A 15,391-nucleotide genomic window follows, 5' to 3' on the forward strand; every position below is an offset into this window, starting at 1 on the left:
CAAGGAGAAAGAATGAAACTGCAGACTATTTAAGCATGAAAAGACCATTGCCATTCTCCTTAAACTGTGTTTTGTTCATAATTGCTGCTGAACTATTAATGTAATTATTGATTTTTCTAGAGAAGTTCACATTAGAGCTGCTTTTGTTTTCTATTGCTGAGGGTTCAAGAGCTTTAAAAAAAAAAAGTATTCAGGTAAAATGCTTGCTATTTTTCTATTAGATTATAGTGCCTGTATTTTAAATAGCTGAAAAATATAATTTGGTTAGGATGCTTGGTCTGAATGGCGATACTTCATAATGGGAACTAAAGCATGGAATTTTTTTTTGGATGCCTTTTATAAAACTGATATATTTTCTTTTGAAAATACAGATTTTTTTTTTCTTTTTGCTTTAATCATATTGCTTTGACCTGTTTACACATTACAGGTCTTTGTTTAAGGTACGGTGATTTGTATTTAATTTTGCATCTTTGGCTGCATGAAAGTTAAGTCTTCGACTTAAGTGGTCTTTTCAGAATTGCACTATGTTGAAATCTTATTCAAAGCAGTGGACACTTTGAATTTGTAAATAGATTTGAATCCTGGTCTCTGCTAAAGTGACTTGCGTAATAACCAGAGAATGGCTTCAAAGACATACAAAATCCATGATGTTCCAAATTTAGAATTAGATTGGCCTTTAGTTGATCCCAGTCTGAAGAATAATAAAATATTTTTTTGTGCTTTTGTTTATTCTGTAAAATATGTTCAGTTGTTACAAAAAATGTCAATGTATATTCAATGTGTATCTATCTACTTGTGTTTCAGGATTTATTTCTGGCTACTCTTTTTTTTTTTTTTTTTTTTTTTTTTTAAATGTGTGAAGTTGGCACTCTCCCAAATAACATTAATTACAATTTTGACAGACTACAAATGCAGAATTAAGAGGCTACAAACAACCTTCTCACTTGTCCATTTCAGTATGCATTACATGTGTTGTAGATAAGCTTCTATGCTAATTCAAGTACTTTTGCAAATTTTTCCACCTTTGTTCAATATATAGTATTTGGTTTTGAAAATGAGTTTGCAGAACAGAGTATAGTAGCCAGTGTTTGACAATATATGACTCTGAGTGGATATGTGCTTATACGCTGATGTCCAGGTTGTTGTGCTTAAAAGAAGCACCCGGGATCTTTTTCAGGGGGATAAGGCAACACGCCACATTTATTGAACATACATAGATCAGTCAATACTTACAATATGCATATGATACATTACACTCATGCACACTCACACACACACAAGCACACTCCATCTTCTTGTTACCAAAAGTTGCTCCCCCTAACTGCACTGGCCAGGTGAGTTAGATGGGGGAGGGGTGGAGTCGGGCTTCTGCTGATCCAAATCCATGCTCCCATGTTGACAAGATGAAAACCTAGGGTCCCTCTGCAAGATGCCTCATATTTATCCCCCTCATGCAGCCAATTAGTCATCACCTTGCCTTTCTTAATGCTGCTTCAAAGAGTTCTTCCAAGGGCAGGCACTTGCTGCTTGACTCCCAAGGCCTCTGTGTGTCCAGTCATCTTAATGAGCTCACTTTACAGGTATTGTCTTGGGTCTGGCTCCCAGACCTTCTCTACCCTTGCAACTGCTGCTGGAGGTGCTCACCTTTCATTCTCCATTCACACCTCATTCATTTCAAGAGGACAATCAAGGAAAGGGGAGAGCTCAAAAGACATTTTTTCTTACAAGATCTAATCTATCTATAAATTTAAAAAAAGGAAAGTTTCTCCTAATACAAAGTTATAGGAGAAATGTTAGAGATTCTATAAGAACACTTAACAAAGATATATCTAAAAGGACAAGATCTTAATACAAAGTTATATCAGAGTGATAATATTACAGGGATTTATCCACAGGGTCTCTGACCAAATTGAGGGAGAAAATACAATATTTGTACTCTGTAGAAAACTGTAGCATATTAGTCATGGGTTTTGGAGGCTGTCATTTGGTGAGATATAAAAATATATCTTAACAGAAATTGATGGAGGAAAGGGAGAGGGCAGGTATTTGATTGGCATCTGGTTAAATGACTAGTAACAGGTACCTTACAGAATGATTAACTTTGTTGCATTTTGGTAGGTGGATCCAAGTGCAGCCTATTCATAGAGCCCGGTCTGAAATAGCAAAGCCAGGTGATATGTTATGGTGTATAATGGAAATATGTAAAAAGGCACAATGTGACTGCTTTGATACCATGGGGATGGTAGTACAGGCAGTCCCCGAGTTACGCGGATCCGACTTATGTCGGATCCGCAGTTACGAACGGGGCCCATCCTCTCCCTGGTCTCCAGCAGACCAGGGAGAGGAAGCAAAGCGGCGGAACACGGGGGCAGCGGACAGAGCTGTCCGCTGCCCACGCGCTCCACGGCTTGGCTCTGTTTTTCTTTGCTTTGCCCCCCTTCCCCCCCCGTCCCCCTGGTCTGCAGACCGGGGGGGGGGGGGGTAAAGCAGAGCAAAGCCATGGAGCCCGAGGGCAGCAGGACAGCCACGGCGCGTCTGGGCTGTCCCGCTGCCCCCGTGCTCCGCGGCTTTGCTCCGGACACCTGTGGTACAGCAGCTGGGGCGCTGCCAGTTGGTCCAGTAGCGCCGCTCCTCGGTGCTACTGGACCAACCGGGCAGCACCCCAGCTGCTCTGCCCCAGGCGTCCTGATTCAGCCACTGCTGGTCAGTTTCAGCAGTGGCTGAATCAGGACGCCTGGGGCAGAGCAGCTTGGGTGCTGCTGGGTTGGTCCAGTAGCACCGAGGAGCGGCGGCGCTACTGGACCAACCCAGCAGCACCCCAGCTGCTCTGCCCCAGGCGTCCCCAAGTCAGCCGCTGCTGAAACTGACCAGTGGCTGACTACAGGAAGCCCCTGCCCCGGGCTTCCTGGAATCAGCCGCTGATCAGTTTCAGCAGCAGCTGACTTGGGGATACCTGGGGTTCTTAAGTTGAATCTGTATGTAAGTCAGAACTGGCGTCCAGATTCAGCCGTTGTTGAAACTGATCAGTTTCAGCAGCGGCTGAATCTGGACGCCAGTTCCGACTTACATACAGATTCAACTTAAGAACAAACCTACAGTCCCTATCTTGTACGTAACCCGGGGACTGCCTGTAGTAGGTTAAGGATATGGAATGGGAATAGAATCAAACTTGCAAGCAACTTTAAGTCTGAATTTACAAATGTACCATTAATATAGAATTCCTTGTGGTTTCAATAAATGTGATGTTTTATACGGATTTTAGCAGAAGCAATTAATTATATTGGAGCTTGAAAACACCACTTGCTTTTGATCAGCAATCAATGTTCTGATTAAAAGCCAGTAACTTTGCAAAATGTAAGTTTTCATTGTAAAAAAAGATTCCCAGCTTCCTACTTTTGAGGAAAACTTTCTGCACCTGAGCCAAATGTAAATATTTTAGTACTGCTTTCCAAAGACAGACAGGTAGCCTGCTGCAGAATAACTAACCTTCTAATTTTTTTTGGTAATGATACTTGGAGAACCCTATGAACAGCAAATAATCAGATATTTGTTGTGTTGTTGCTTGGACACGTTTTGAGCAGTAACAGAGGGCTGGAGCTAGTCACTCGGGAAGCCTCCTCAAAATTGGGGACTATTGAGTATGACACATCTTGCCCAGCAGACAAAGTTTGGAGAAGGGATAGATTAGTGAATACTCTACTCACCCTTGTAGTGGTAAGGAGGCTCTCCAGTGGGAATATTCATTTTTCTTTTTGGAAAGAAGCATCAACTGTTTCAACTATATATTTGCTGCAAGCAGATATAAAATATGGAGCTCTTGACTAGAGTCCTGGTAGGTAATCCACTACCTTCCTTCTTCCAGCCTCCCAATGGTCATTTTCTTACCAGTTCATTGCCTCCTTAAGAACTGTTCCCCAATCTTTGGTATCAGTTGTTGTCTTAGGGGGTTTAATCTTTTAGCTGCTACCTGTCAGTAGTAAATTTTTTGGTCTTATGCATGTGGGAAAGGGGGTGAAAGGAAGAGGGGTTGATAGTAAAAAATTAAAATATTGGAGTAGAGAGATTTTGGAAGTGAATGTGGGAGGGAAAACAAAACAGAAGAAATAGAGAACAGACAGTATAAAATCAGAGAGCTGTTAAAGGAATGGAGGTGGAAGAGTAAACCCAAATTGAAATGATAGCATGATCCACATTTTTTTTGAAGCAATTTTAATTATATTGGTTTCTGAACTTACATAGTTAAATGGCTGTAGCCTCCTACTGGGGATCCAGTTATACTGCTTATACGGCTGTAGCTTATTTCAGTAAAGATGCCTCATGATCTTTTATTGGAAGGCAAACATGCCTGAGAGTTGACCTAGGGAGAGTTCGCACAGGTGTGCTTGGTTTTTTGTGCCTTTTCAAGCTTCCTAATTCAGTAAATACAGTATCTGAAGAGGCTGTTACAAGGAAGACAGTATGGATAGTGAATGATCAGCTGTTGTGACCTGCAAAGGATATGCCATGTATGTCTTTCTCCTGGAGGATAGAAATGACTGTACGAAGTGCAAGCTGATCTCCATATTGGAAGAGAAGATTGAAGAACTTGAGCCCCAAATTTCTACAGAACTGAAAACTATATTCATTATGGGGACTTGGGCAAATCATGCTTAGGGGCTCTTTTACATGAGTCTCTGGCAAATAGGAGTCTCTAACAGCTGAACTCTTCTCCATCTTCCCTGAATGTCAATTTTTTCCATACCTTTAATGCAATAAATAAGTGTTATAATTAAAACCTTTTAAAAGACTTTGAACTATTTCCCCTGTCTTTGTTAGCATGCAATCATTCCATTCCCAGGGCAACATGAGAAATAGTATGGACTATTGCATGCTTCATTAGGTAAGCAAAATATTATTTAGACACATGGGTTTCCCGGACAGATATTTAAAAGTCAGAGTTAAAAGGACCTTACATTGAATTCCATGTGGTGTGCTTTAGGTCTGGTACCATGGGGTGGTTGTGTATAACTGGGATAGATAAGAATTCTGACTAGACCAAGGCTTGCTAGGGTTTTTTTTTCTTCCATTCTTTATGGTTTATCCAGTTCTGCTAATTTGACTGTATTTTGTGTCTGATATGGGGGTGGGGGAGGCAGGCGGCACCATGGAGATGGTGTGTGGGGAACCAGATTTTAACTGACTCCTGTTGCCTCCCTTGCTGCCTCTCATACAGAGAGGCAGCAAGGGATGGGGTGGAGAAGCGAGTAATCAAGTTCTCCATTTGACTACCCAATAAGCTTATGCTTTGTTCTGTGACCAAAAATAGCATTACATTAGAAGGTGTTCTCCTTGTATATATGCATGTGAATTATATTTAACAGCATTTGTTTATATGGCCATAAAGAGGAGGTAGAATAAACATGTTCAGGGGATCAAGAGAAACATGTTGGGACAGTACCTGTCCTGTTAAGATAGGAGTTGGTGGGAGGAGGCAGCAGTGAGATGAAAGAGCCCTTGGAGAAAGCTTAGAATCTCCCCTGTAACAGAGAAATGTAATGTCTTTGTCCTTCATTTTTTTCCTACATTAGTTAATTCATTGGGCAAGTGAAAAATGTGTACTCTTAGTACCCTTTTCTGGGCAAATTTAGTGTCTTTGTTGGAAGTTTAAGCAGTAAATGTGAGATTCTGCAAGAGGATATGGTACTTTCCACCTTTTTATCACTTGAGAATAGTAAATGCCCCCTAATGTTCATGTAAAATTTCATAGTTAAAGTGCAACAGAAATCAATTAGAAAACCTGCATGGGCACTGATTAATGGATTTAAAAGTAGCCATTCTTCTACAAAGGTATTTCACAAACCAACTACAGAGATGGATCAGCCTGGATCAGTCCACACGAGAGAGCCACTTTTTTGACACATTTCCGCCACTTTATACCAGAAACCTACCGACCGCCACACTTACCTACATGTCTCTAGCTTCCATCCAAGACACATTTACCAATCAGTTGTTTACAGCCAGGCCCTAAAATACAGCTAGATTTGCTCCAATCCCACAGAGAGACAGAGACCTACAGGATCTGTATAGAGCATTCTTAAAACTGAAATACCCACCGAGAGACGTGAAAAAACAGATCAGAAGAGCACCCAGACATGAACTACTTCATTACAAGCCAAGAAGAGAAACCAGAGCACCACTTGTCATCACCTACAATCCACAACTTAAACCCCTCAAGCTCATTATCAACAATCTACAACCTATCCTGGAAAATGACCCCTCACTCTCACTGGCCTTGGGGGAAAGGCCAGTCCTTGCCTACACACAACCCCCTAACCTCAAACAAATTCTTTCCAGTAACCATGCAGTACACCTACATCATAATCATCTAGGAACCACATCACACTGGACCCAACCACATCAGCCATCACATCAGATGCTCATTTAACTGCACATCCACTAATGTGATGTATGCCAGCAATGCCCCTCTGTCATGTATCTTGGACAGTCTGTACAGGAAAGTATTAATGGACACAAATCAGATATCCAAAAGGCTCCACACAGAAACCTGTTGGGAGAACATTTTAACTTGCCTGAGCACTCATTAATGGATCTCCAAGTCATCATGTTGTCCGGCAAATTCCACAAACCAAATACACAGGGAAGCTTTGGAACTTAACTTCATTTACAAATTTTACAGGTTTGGGACACATCATAAAGGTATGAACAAAGACATTACCTGGCTAGCACACTACATTCCACATACTAATGACTTAAAAAACCAAACAATGGGTACTTAAGAATAACTTGCACCTTCTCTATCAGTTTCATGTGGCATAAACAGTCTAATTGACTATTTCTTTCTCCATTTTTCCTCCCCATGTCCCATATTTATTTTGGAACTGGACCTTTATTTACTCCATTCATCTGAAGAAGTGGGTTGTGTCCATGAAAGCTGATACCATCTACAAGTTTTGTTAGTCTTTAAGGTGCTGCTAGACTATTTGTCATTTTAAATTTTTCCAACTACACAGAGAAAGTGTAGAATTGACCTTCATATGCAAATTTGACACTGGCTCCTATGGCCTGAACAAAGACTTGAACTGGTTAACTTTATAACACCAACTTGCCTTACATTCAACAGCCTATTGACATAAACTAAGTATGGGACACTTTCAGCCCACTCAATTAGCCTAATTAGCACCAGAACTACAGTTGACAGATATTCTTTGTTTTCTTCTCTCTTCTTATTCTGAAGCACCCCCCCCCCCCTTTTTTCTCCACTCAGTCTCATTTCAACTGAAGAAGTGGGTTTTGATCATGATTTTATTTATATATTAAAATCAATGTCTGAAGAGGCTCTTACAAGGAAGATATGAATAGTGAGCAATCAGCTGATATTTGTTGTGATTTAATTTTATACACACATGCATTATAAAATATATATATTAGTCTCTAAGATGCCACAGGACTACTTGCTTTTTAAAAAGCCCTTTCTTTGTAGACTGCCTACAAACAGTGCAAATACATACTGTATTTTTCCTTCTCATCATTATGTGGATATGTTGTTTTTTTTAAGAGTTAGTTTGTTTATTCAGGTCATCTATTCTCCATATGAAGCCATACTACTCTGGTATGATATTCTCACAATAAACAACCCCTAAGTCAGTGAAAAGAATAAGTAGTTCATCTCTTCAGAAACCTAAGAAGCAGCAAATGATTTTCTGTGTCCATGTACAGCAAATCTACATCCTGGTTTCTTTATTTGATCATTTGCTACATTGATTAGGCTACATGCACGTCATTTGCAGTAGCAAGTATGATGAGCACTGTAGAAATATCTATGATGAGGATAATTTAAAGATGAGTGTGTTCTCTCGTTTGAAAATGTTGAAATCCTGCACGTTACTAGTTAAGGAGGGAAACTCTCTCCCAGGTTCTGTAGAAACTTTGATAGCTTTGTTCACAATTTTAAAGCAAACCTGCATATTTAATTAAAAAAACTAGGGATTTTGGAGTGATGTACTGAATGCCCTAAATAAGAGGTTCCCAAACATTTTTACTAAGCTCTCCTTCTCCATCGGTGTCACATAACGGGCTCTCCCGTCCACCTAGGGCAGGCATGTCCAAAGTCCGGCCCGCGGGCCAATTGTGGCCCGTGTTCTGGTTTAATACGGCCCCCCGGGTAATTTGGCAATATCTATCTTTTATGGCCCCCAACGAATCCATATGTATTGAGATGAATACATTGTAAAATCTCAGTTAATGTCAGTTGGTCTAAATCAGTTATAAATATATTTGGACACAACATGTATACTTGGTGTTATGTTCCTGTTCATATTTTTTGAACTTAAAAGTTGACAGACAACCTTTATTACCAATAATATGTAATGTACTTTACAATGTTCCTGACATATATTTCAGCTTCCTGGATTTTTTTTTCATCTGGCCTTCAGATATGAAAGGCAGAGTGATTTAACACCTGTTTAGATTTGTCATCCATGTGACGAAATGAAAAGTATGCCATTTGCAATAAACCTTGCATAAAATAGTTAATTTGCATTTAATTTTAATGGTTCAAAGAATGTCAGGCAAAATGGTCGGCCCTCACGCATGTTCACTTCATCAAATCTGGCCCTCTTTAAAAAAAGTTTGGACACCCCTGACCTTCTCCTCCCCCACGCCAGCTACAGAATATTATGTTCTGCAGGCTCTGGAGGGTATAACATACACATGGCTGTGGCTGCTGAGTGGCTGGGCTGGAGCAAACAGCAGTTGGGAGAGCATGCAAAGTCAGAGCCTCCAGTGCTCTGAGAGGAGAGAGAGAGAGAGCAGCAGGCTATGGCTGGGGTAGGGCTCCTATGATAACCTTGCAGTGCCCTGCACTTTGAGAACCAGTGCCCTAAAGTTAGTCAAAAGGGGCCTTACCTTTTTAAGAGTGCATAACTCAGGTATGCCGTGGATTGCCAGCTCTTTGCTATGATACCCTGAATGTGCCTTTTGGTCACAGACCTTGTGCTGTGTAAATCCACAGAAGATTGTTTGGTAGTCTACAGCACAGTGGGCCTACACTCAGGTAAATGAGGCCTCTTAATTTGTGTTGTGCTAATGCTGAATTTTGCATCCTGCACTGCTGCTAAGAAAGGTGTCCAGAAAACACAGCTTTTACTAGATCATTCTAGTATTTTCCATTTTAAACGTGAATTCTGTGTATTTCTGGCAACTGCCTAATCTCGCCATTCACTATAGGGCATAGTATTGATTCCACAAAATTAGGGGACTTTACAGAATGTAGGGCTGTGAGTCATACCATACATCGGTTGCAGTGATGGGGAAGTCTACTTCCTTTCAAAGTGCTGGATGATGGGAATGGGAGGGAAGCAGGTGTGGAAGGGGAACAGACAGATAGCTGTGGAAAGTGAGAGGCAGCAGCAGAGCCAGGTATTCACAGGAGCGCAGGTGGGGAAGGGGCCAAGGACATAGTGATGGAATAAATGGGAGGAAGTGGGAGGAAGGACTAGATACTAAGAGGGAGAAAGATTGAGACAATACTGGCTATCATGGGGGTAGGTGTCAGTCTGTAACATCCTTTTCAGAGAAGCCATTTGTCCAGGCTCAGCCCTGGTCTGTACTGCAAGTGTGGATAGGAGGAGGTAGCAGTGAGGAAAAATCCCTTTTTTCGTAAAATGAAATGGAGCCATTAGGGTAGAAGCCAACTTCTCCAGTGTTCAGTGTTGGTCCTGCTTCAGAGCTTTTATGCTGTGTAACATGCTGCTGATCAGAATGAGGGTGATTGAGGTGGTGGATGCTTTGTCTCTAACTATAGGAGTAACTGACCCTTAGCTATTGCAGCACAGACATAAACCAGTTTTACCTGCAAGCTTCAGTATGGTGGTGTTATTATTTAGCCTTCTAGTACTTTCCCTTTTTGTACGACTGCATTTAGTCAGATTGCATCACAGCCATAGTTTAATTTGGTCTTTTAAGACTCCTACATCATTACACATTATAAACATGCTTAATTTTACATCTTTTACTGAAACAGAATCTTTAAAAATGGTGGTTGTATAATTGTGTTTATGCGATGAAAGTTTTGCCTTAAGTGTTGTTTTTTAATCCTTTAAACCTGTTCTGCTTTTACAGAGGATGTGCTGAGTAAAGATACTGGGGAGTGTGCAATATGCCTGGAAGAGCTTCAGCAAGGGGATACCATAGCACGCCTGCCTTGTCTATGCATATATCATAAAGGGCAAGTATTCTTCACGCTATCCTTCCCAGACAAAATTCCATATACCCACATCGGTTGGTGTAATTTTTTATGAAGGATGTTTAAAGGGACACTTAACATCTAGTCACTTTAAAAAAACAAAAGTACTTCAGGTACTACATCTTGAGGTACCCTCTTTTACCCCTTTGCTTTTTCTAATTGCTGTTTGAAAATCTCCCAGAAATAAAATGAGGAAAAGTTTTGTCCAAGAGAAGAAGTAAAAACCACTATATGTATACAGGTTGTACCTCCCTTAACCGGATCTCCCTGATCCAGCAACATTCAGGGTCCAGCACAGACCATGGATGTTCCTGAACCACAGAGCCCAGGAACAGGAAGGTCTGGAGGTGAGCAGGAGCGCTGTAGGGGGCACCAGCAAGTCAGCTAGGAGCCCTGTGTGTGGGGGGGGGAAGGGGGGGAGAGGAAGGGTTCAGGGAGCGGTGGCTGTGGTGCTTTGCCTCAGCTCCGTTCTGGCCCTAGACTCAAGGGCAGCCATGGAGCTCCGGCTCCCGCCCTCTATCCTGGCCCTCGACTGTGCAGCTCTAGCCCCAGCCACAGAGTGAGGCGGCTGTGGAGCTCTGCCGAGGCTGCAGAGCTGTGGCTGTAGTACCCCAGCAGCTGCAGGGCCGATGGCATCTAGCAAGCCCCAGGGGAGGCTGGGGCAGCATTGGGGGTAGGCTGGAGTCCTAACCCAGTGGCAGCATGGGCTAGGAGAGGAGGGTCCTCTCCTGGTCTGGCAAATCTCCTTGTTTGGGACCAGTCAGGTCCCAAGGGTGCTGGACCAGCAAGGTGTCCAACCTGTACATGTATTCTGTTGAATGCACAGGGTAAGATTGAGAAATATGTTTTTCTGGTTTTTGGTATTCATTTTAGATGGTGTTTATAACAATAATGTACAACAATTGCAGGCAGTAGTATGAGTAGGGTACTCATGTCCCTCTTAAATGAAACAAGTACACAAAATAATTTGTAAATTTGTTAAAATGTCAGAAAAACAGTGACATGTTACACATCAGTTTCTCTAATGTTTAATACATAGTATCATACAATACAATAATCGGTGAATGTTGAAAAATACTATGTCATGCATGCTGGTTGAAATTAGGGATGTTAGCTATCATGTAACTGAATAGTTGTGTAACAACATAATTTATCATTGGTTACACAATTATTTGGTAGTCCCAGGGGTTGGAGCTGGCAGCCAGTGGGATACGGAGCCTCTGCATGGAGCTTGGACCTCCTATGGACAGAGGCTGCTTCGCAGCAGTCTCCCCTGCGCTGCTTATGCCTAGGCTTATCAGTTAATTGTTTACTTGACTGTACACTAACATCCCTAGTTGAAATAACTTTGGTCTTAAAACACATTTTCTCTCCCTTCCATCTCCCCATGTTCTAATATTTCCAGTCATTTGATTTTAATTGTTAAAACATTTAATACACATAACAATTATTCTCTTCCATTCAAACAGCTGCATAGATGAATGGTTTGAAGTAAATAGATCTTGTCCTGAACACCCTTCAGACTGAGACTACAAGGTTCCTGTTATGTAGGTAACTTCTCTTTTTGCATATTTTATTGATCTTTTCAGTAATAAGTACATTAAATATGTAGTCAGAACTAAGGTCCCATGGGAAGCAAGATTAAGGAAAAACAACTGAAGAGAGTTGGCAGTTTTTAAAGGGACATTATTAAGGGCCCAAAAGCAAACTCTACCACTGCATAGGAAAGTTGGAAGGTATGGTAGGAGATCACCTGAATCAAGCAGGATATCTTACATGATGTAAAAATAAAAAAGGAGTCATATAAAAAGTGGAAACTAGGTCAAATTACAAAGGATGAATATAAGCAAACAACACAAGTATGCAGGGGCAAGATTAGAAAGGCAAAGGCACAAAAGGAGCTAAAACTAGCTAGAGACATAAAGGCTAACAAGAAGACATTCTACAAAAATATTAGAAGCAAGAGGATGACCAAAAACAGGGTAGGCCCATTGCGCTCACTTGCAATGGGTGACCCATCCGCTCACTTGCGGCAGTATGTCTCAGCCACGCTGCCTTGGGCCCTGCGAACTCTTTGGCTGGGTCTGCTTTCAAGTACCTAAAAAGGTGTTGCTGGGGGAGCAGGGAGGGATTGTTCTCCTTGACCTCTGAGGCTAGGACAAGAAACAATGGGCTTAAATTGCAGCAAGGGAAGTTTAGGTTGGGCATTAGGCAATTTATTCCAGTGTTTAACCACCCTTACAGTTAGTAAGTTTTTCCTAAGGGGGGTTATGGAATCTCCATCACTGGAGATATTCAAGAGCAGGTGGGATAGACGTCTCTCAGGGATGATCTAGATCAGTGGTCCCCAATCTTTGGAGGTTGCTGGGTGCCAGGGGGCGTGGCCGGGCGCCGCGGGGCTGGGGCGGGGCCCCCCTCCAAGTGCCACATGCCCGGGGCCGGCGCCGCCTCCAAGCTCCGGCACTGTGCACACGCCACGTGCCCAGGGCCAGGCCAGCCCTGAGCACGTGGCAGGCGCACATGAATGCCCCCGCGGGTGTCATGGTGCCCGCGGGCACCGTGTTGGGGACCACTGATCTAGATGGTGGTTGGTCCTGCCATGCGGGCAGGGGACTGGACTTGATCTTTTGAGATCCCTTCCAGTTCTAGTAGTCTGTGATTCTAAGTTTATCCTAAAATAGTCAGGTTATTGTAGGCTTTAAATAGATAGTAAATATACTGGAATGTATAAACGGTTTTTGCACACTCACATCCAGTACAGTGTAGTCTAGAATAAATTGCAATTTAACTACTTGCAAAGGGAGAAGCAGTAATGCCAGCCTTTTAAAAATTATTTTGTTGTGCAACCTAAACTTGCTTAAAATACCAATTACCCGTTATTTGTGTTAGTTTAGTGAATGACCATTCCTTTTATACTGAAATCTGCATTTTCATTTAGGATGTTATATAATTTTCACTGATACCCTGCTGATTACTTTCAACAAACATTTTATCTTGTATTGCTTTTTCTGAAATGCATATATAATGTTACGGACCTGCCTGTCTCCCTCTCCCCCGTATTCACACAGGTACAAAGCTTTCCTGGTTTTTATTATTATGTGTTAATGGTTTAGATCCCAAACCAGTTAGTCAAAGGATTAAGGGGGGCATTTTTATTCTTGCGGGTAACTTGCTTACACTCAACTCCAATCATTACAAAACAAATTAGGGTTTATGTTAAACACTATGTCAGGGAATTTGAACTCTTTGCCCAAAATAGTATAGTGATTTTTTTTGAAGCAATCTTTGATTCCGTGGTGTTCCTTTTCACTTTACAAGCATGTGTTGTAGCTCACGCTGCAGTCATACTAGAGATGGTTATGCATTGTCACACTTGCCAAAGTACACATCTGCAGGGACAACTGTTTTTCCCATAGCATAAGATTAAGACTAATTTTTCAACTTGGACGTGTACTGTACATAGTGTCATGTGTTTCAACCACAGGAGAAGCATAAGAGGCTGTTTGCAATAATGTTTATCTTTGAAAATACTTAAGGATGTTTCACTTGGTATTTTAAATTGATATAACAAGGAGTCCGGTGGCATCTACTAATGTAACATATGCCATCATGTGCCACAGTGACTCTCTGCGACAGGGCAACTCAACTTTGGAAGCCCCAGGTGCCACAATGATACTCACAGCACATGCTGAGGGCCACAACTGAAGTGTGGTTGCAAATATATGCAAATGTCTTCTTCCACACTGACAGGCCTGAATACAAAGATTAAGGCAAAACTACACAACACGTAGGCCTAATTTAAGTCAGATCTGCTGATATTAATAAAATGCAATATTTACCCAATTTCCACCAATATGACAGCACTTTGCTGAACTGTCATTGCTCATGAAATTTAACTACTAGAACACACATCAGCAGAAGATCATTATATTGACTACTTTTTTGTTTTGGCTTTGCAATTTTAACAACTCAAACAAAAACTGCCAATACAATATTTACTGAAATATAAGTACAAATAATGTGAAGTTAAAAGCACTGAGCAGAGAAGTGGCATAGCTAGAAAAGGAACTCAGGAATCCTGCTTCCCAGAATCCCTTTTTTCCCCTCCCTGCCCCACCAAGCACCAGTTCCCACAGTCCTCAGAGTAGAGACTGGAACCCCCAAATCTAACCAACAGACCAGACCCACTGCCCACCTACAGGAAAAGAAAAGTCAGAAGTTTTAACACCCAGTTGCCTGCTCTAACCCAGTGCCCCTCCCCTCCCCCAGAGCCAGGTACCCCCCCCAGACACCTGCTCCAACCCAGTGTCCCTCCCTTCCCCACAGAGCCAGGCACCCCCCAGCCTCCTTGCTCTAATTCAATGGCCTTTCCCTCCCACAGAGCCGGGGACGTAAATCTAGTGGGGCAGAGGGGAATGCCCTGGGTCTCACCAGAGCCACACGCTTTTACCTCCAGGCGTGTCGCTCTGAACGTTCCATTGAAGGCACGTGCTGCTGCCCCCTCCTTTGCAGGGCAAAAAAATCCCAGACATGTTTTGCCTTTTAAAAAAGCTGTCCAGATGGTGATTTAACATGTAAAAACAAGGACATGTCCAGGAGAAACCAGACATATGGTAACCCTACCCAAGCCCCAGCACAGACCTTCCTCACCCCAGCCTTGCTGCTTGGCTTCACCGTAGTCTGACTGCCCAGCTCTGCCACTGCCTTGCCACGTGCCTCTTGCCACCCCCAGCAGCTCTTGCGCACGCGCCTACGTGGCCTGGTGCAAGCACTTAGGCAGAAGCAGCAGACTTGCTTTGCTGCCACCTTTTGCCATCCCCCGCTGGCCAGGAGCTACTGCGCATGTGCTGATGCAGCTTGTCAGTGCCGCACCATGCGGCTCTGCTCGCAGGGAGGTGCTGCCGTTGTGGCAGACGCGGTAGGTGTGCTCTGCCGCCGCCTCCCCTCCCTTTACCCCCGGCCAGCAGGCAGCTCCTGCACACCCAGCATGTCTCTGCCGCTGGAGCCCCAGCAATGAGGCAGGCAGGTGGCCGGGGAAGTGGCTCAAGGCACCATAGGCCGCATGCAAAGGGGCTGTGGGCCACTTGTGGCCCACAGGCTGTGTTGAGTAGCCCTGCTCTATGATGTACATTGGACAAATCAGACTGT

The 15,391-nt window shown here is 42.8% G+C and overlaps 1 protein-coding gene and 1 long non-coding RNA gene across 5 annotated transcripts in view; one reads left to right on the forward strand and one right to left on the reverse strand.

Annotated features, from left to right (window-relative positions):
• LOC102443672 (E3 ubiquitin-protein ligase ZNRF2) overlaps positions 1-15,391 on the forward strand; it is an 85,780-nt gene that overhangs the window by 63,623 nt on the left and 6,766 nt on the right. For 2 of the 4 annotated variants that reach the window (XM_075921946.1, XM_075921944.1), the window contains 2 exons: positions 10,120-10,225; positions 11,713-11,794. In XM_075921946.1, coding sequence (XP_075778061.1) covers positions 10,120-10,225; positions 11,713-11,770 — 164 coding nt within the window. In that variant the 3' untranslated portion in view covers positions 11,771-11,794. Of the gene's footprint in view, positions 1-10,119; positions 10,226-11,712; positions 11,795-15,391 lie in introns of those variants that run through there. The other 2 variants (XM_075921945.1, XR_012901924.1) reach the window with 2 other exon arrangements.
• On the reverse strand, positions 3,966-6,655 carry LOC112546217 (uncharacterized). The gene is made up of 3 exons (XR_012901925.1): positions 5,944-6,655; positions 5,438-5,516; positions 3,966-4,741 (listed from the first exon to the last, which is right to left on the reverse strand). It is a non-coding gene; the product is annotated as an uncharacterized LOC112546217 (long non-coding RNA).

This window comes from Pelodiscus sinensis, chromosome 2 (assembly GCF_049634645.1).
Source record: "Pelodiscus sinensis isolate JC-2024 chromosome 2, ASM4963464v1, whole genome shotgun sequence".
Taxonomy (NCBI): Eukaryota; Metazoa; Chordata; order Testudines; family Trionychidae; genus Pelodiscus; species Pelodiscus sinensis.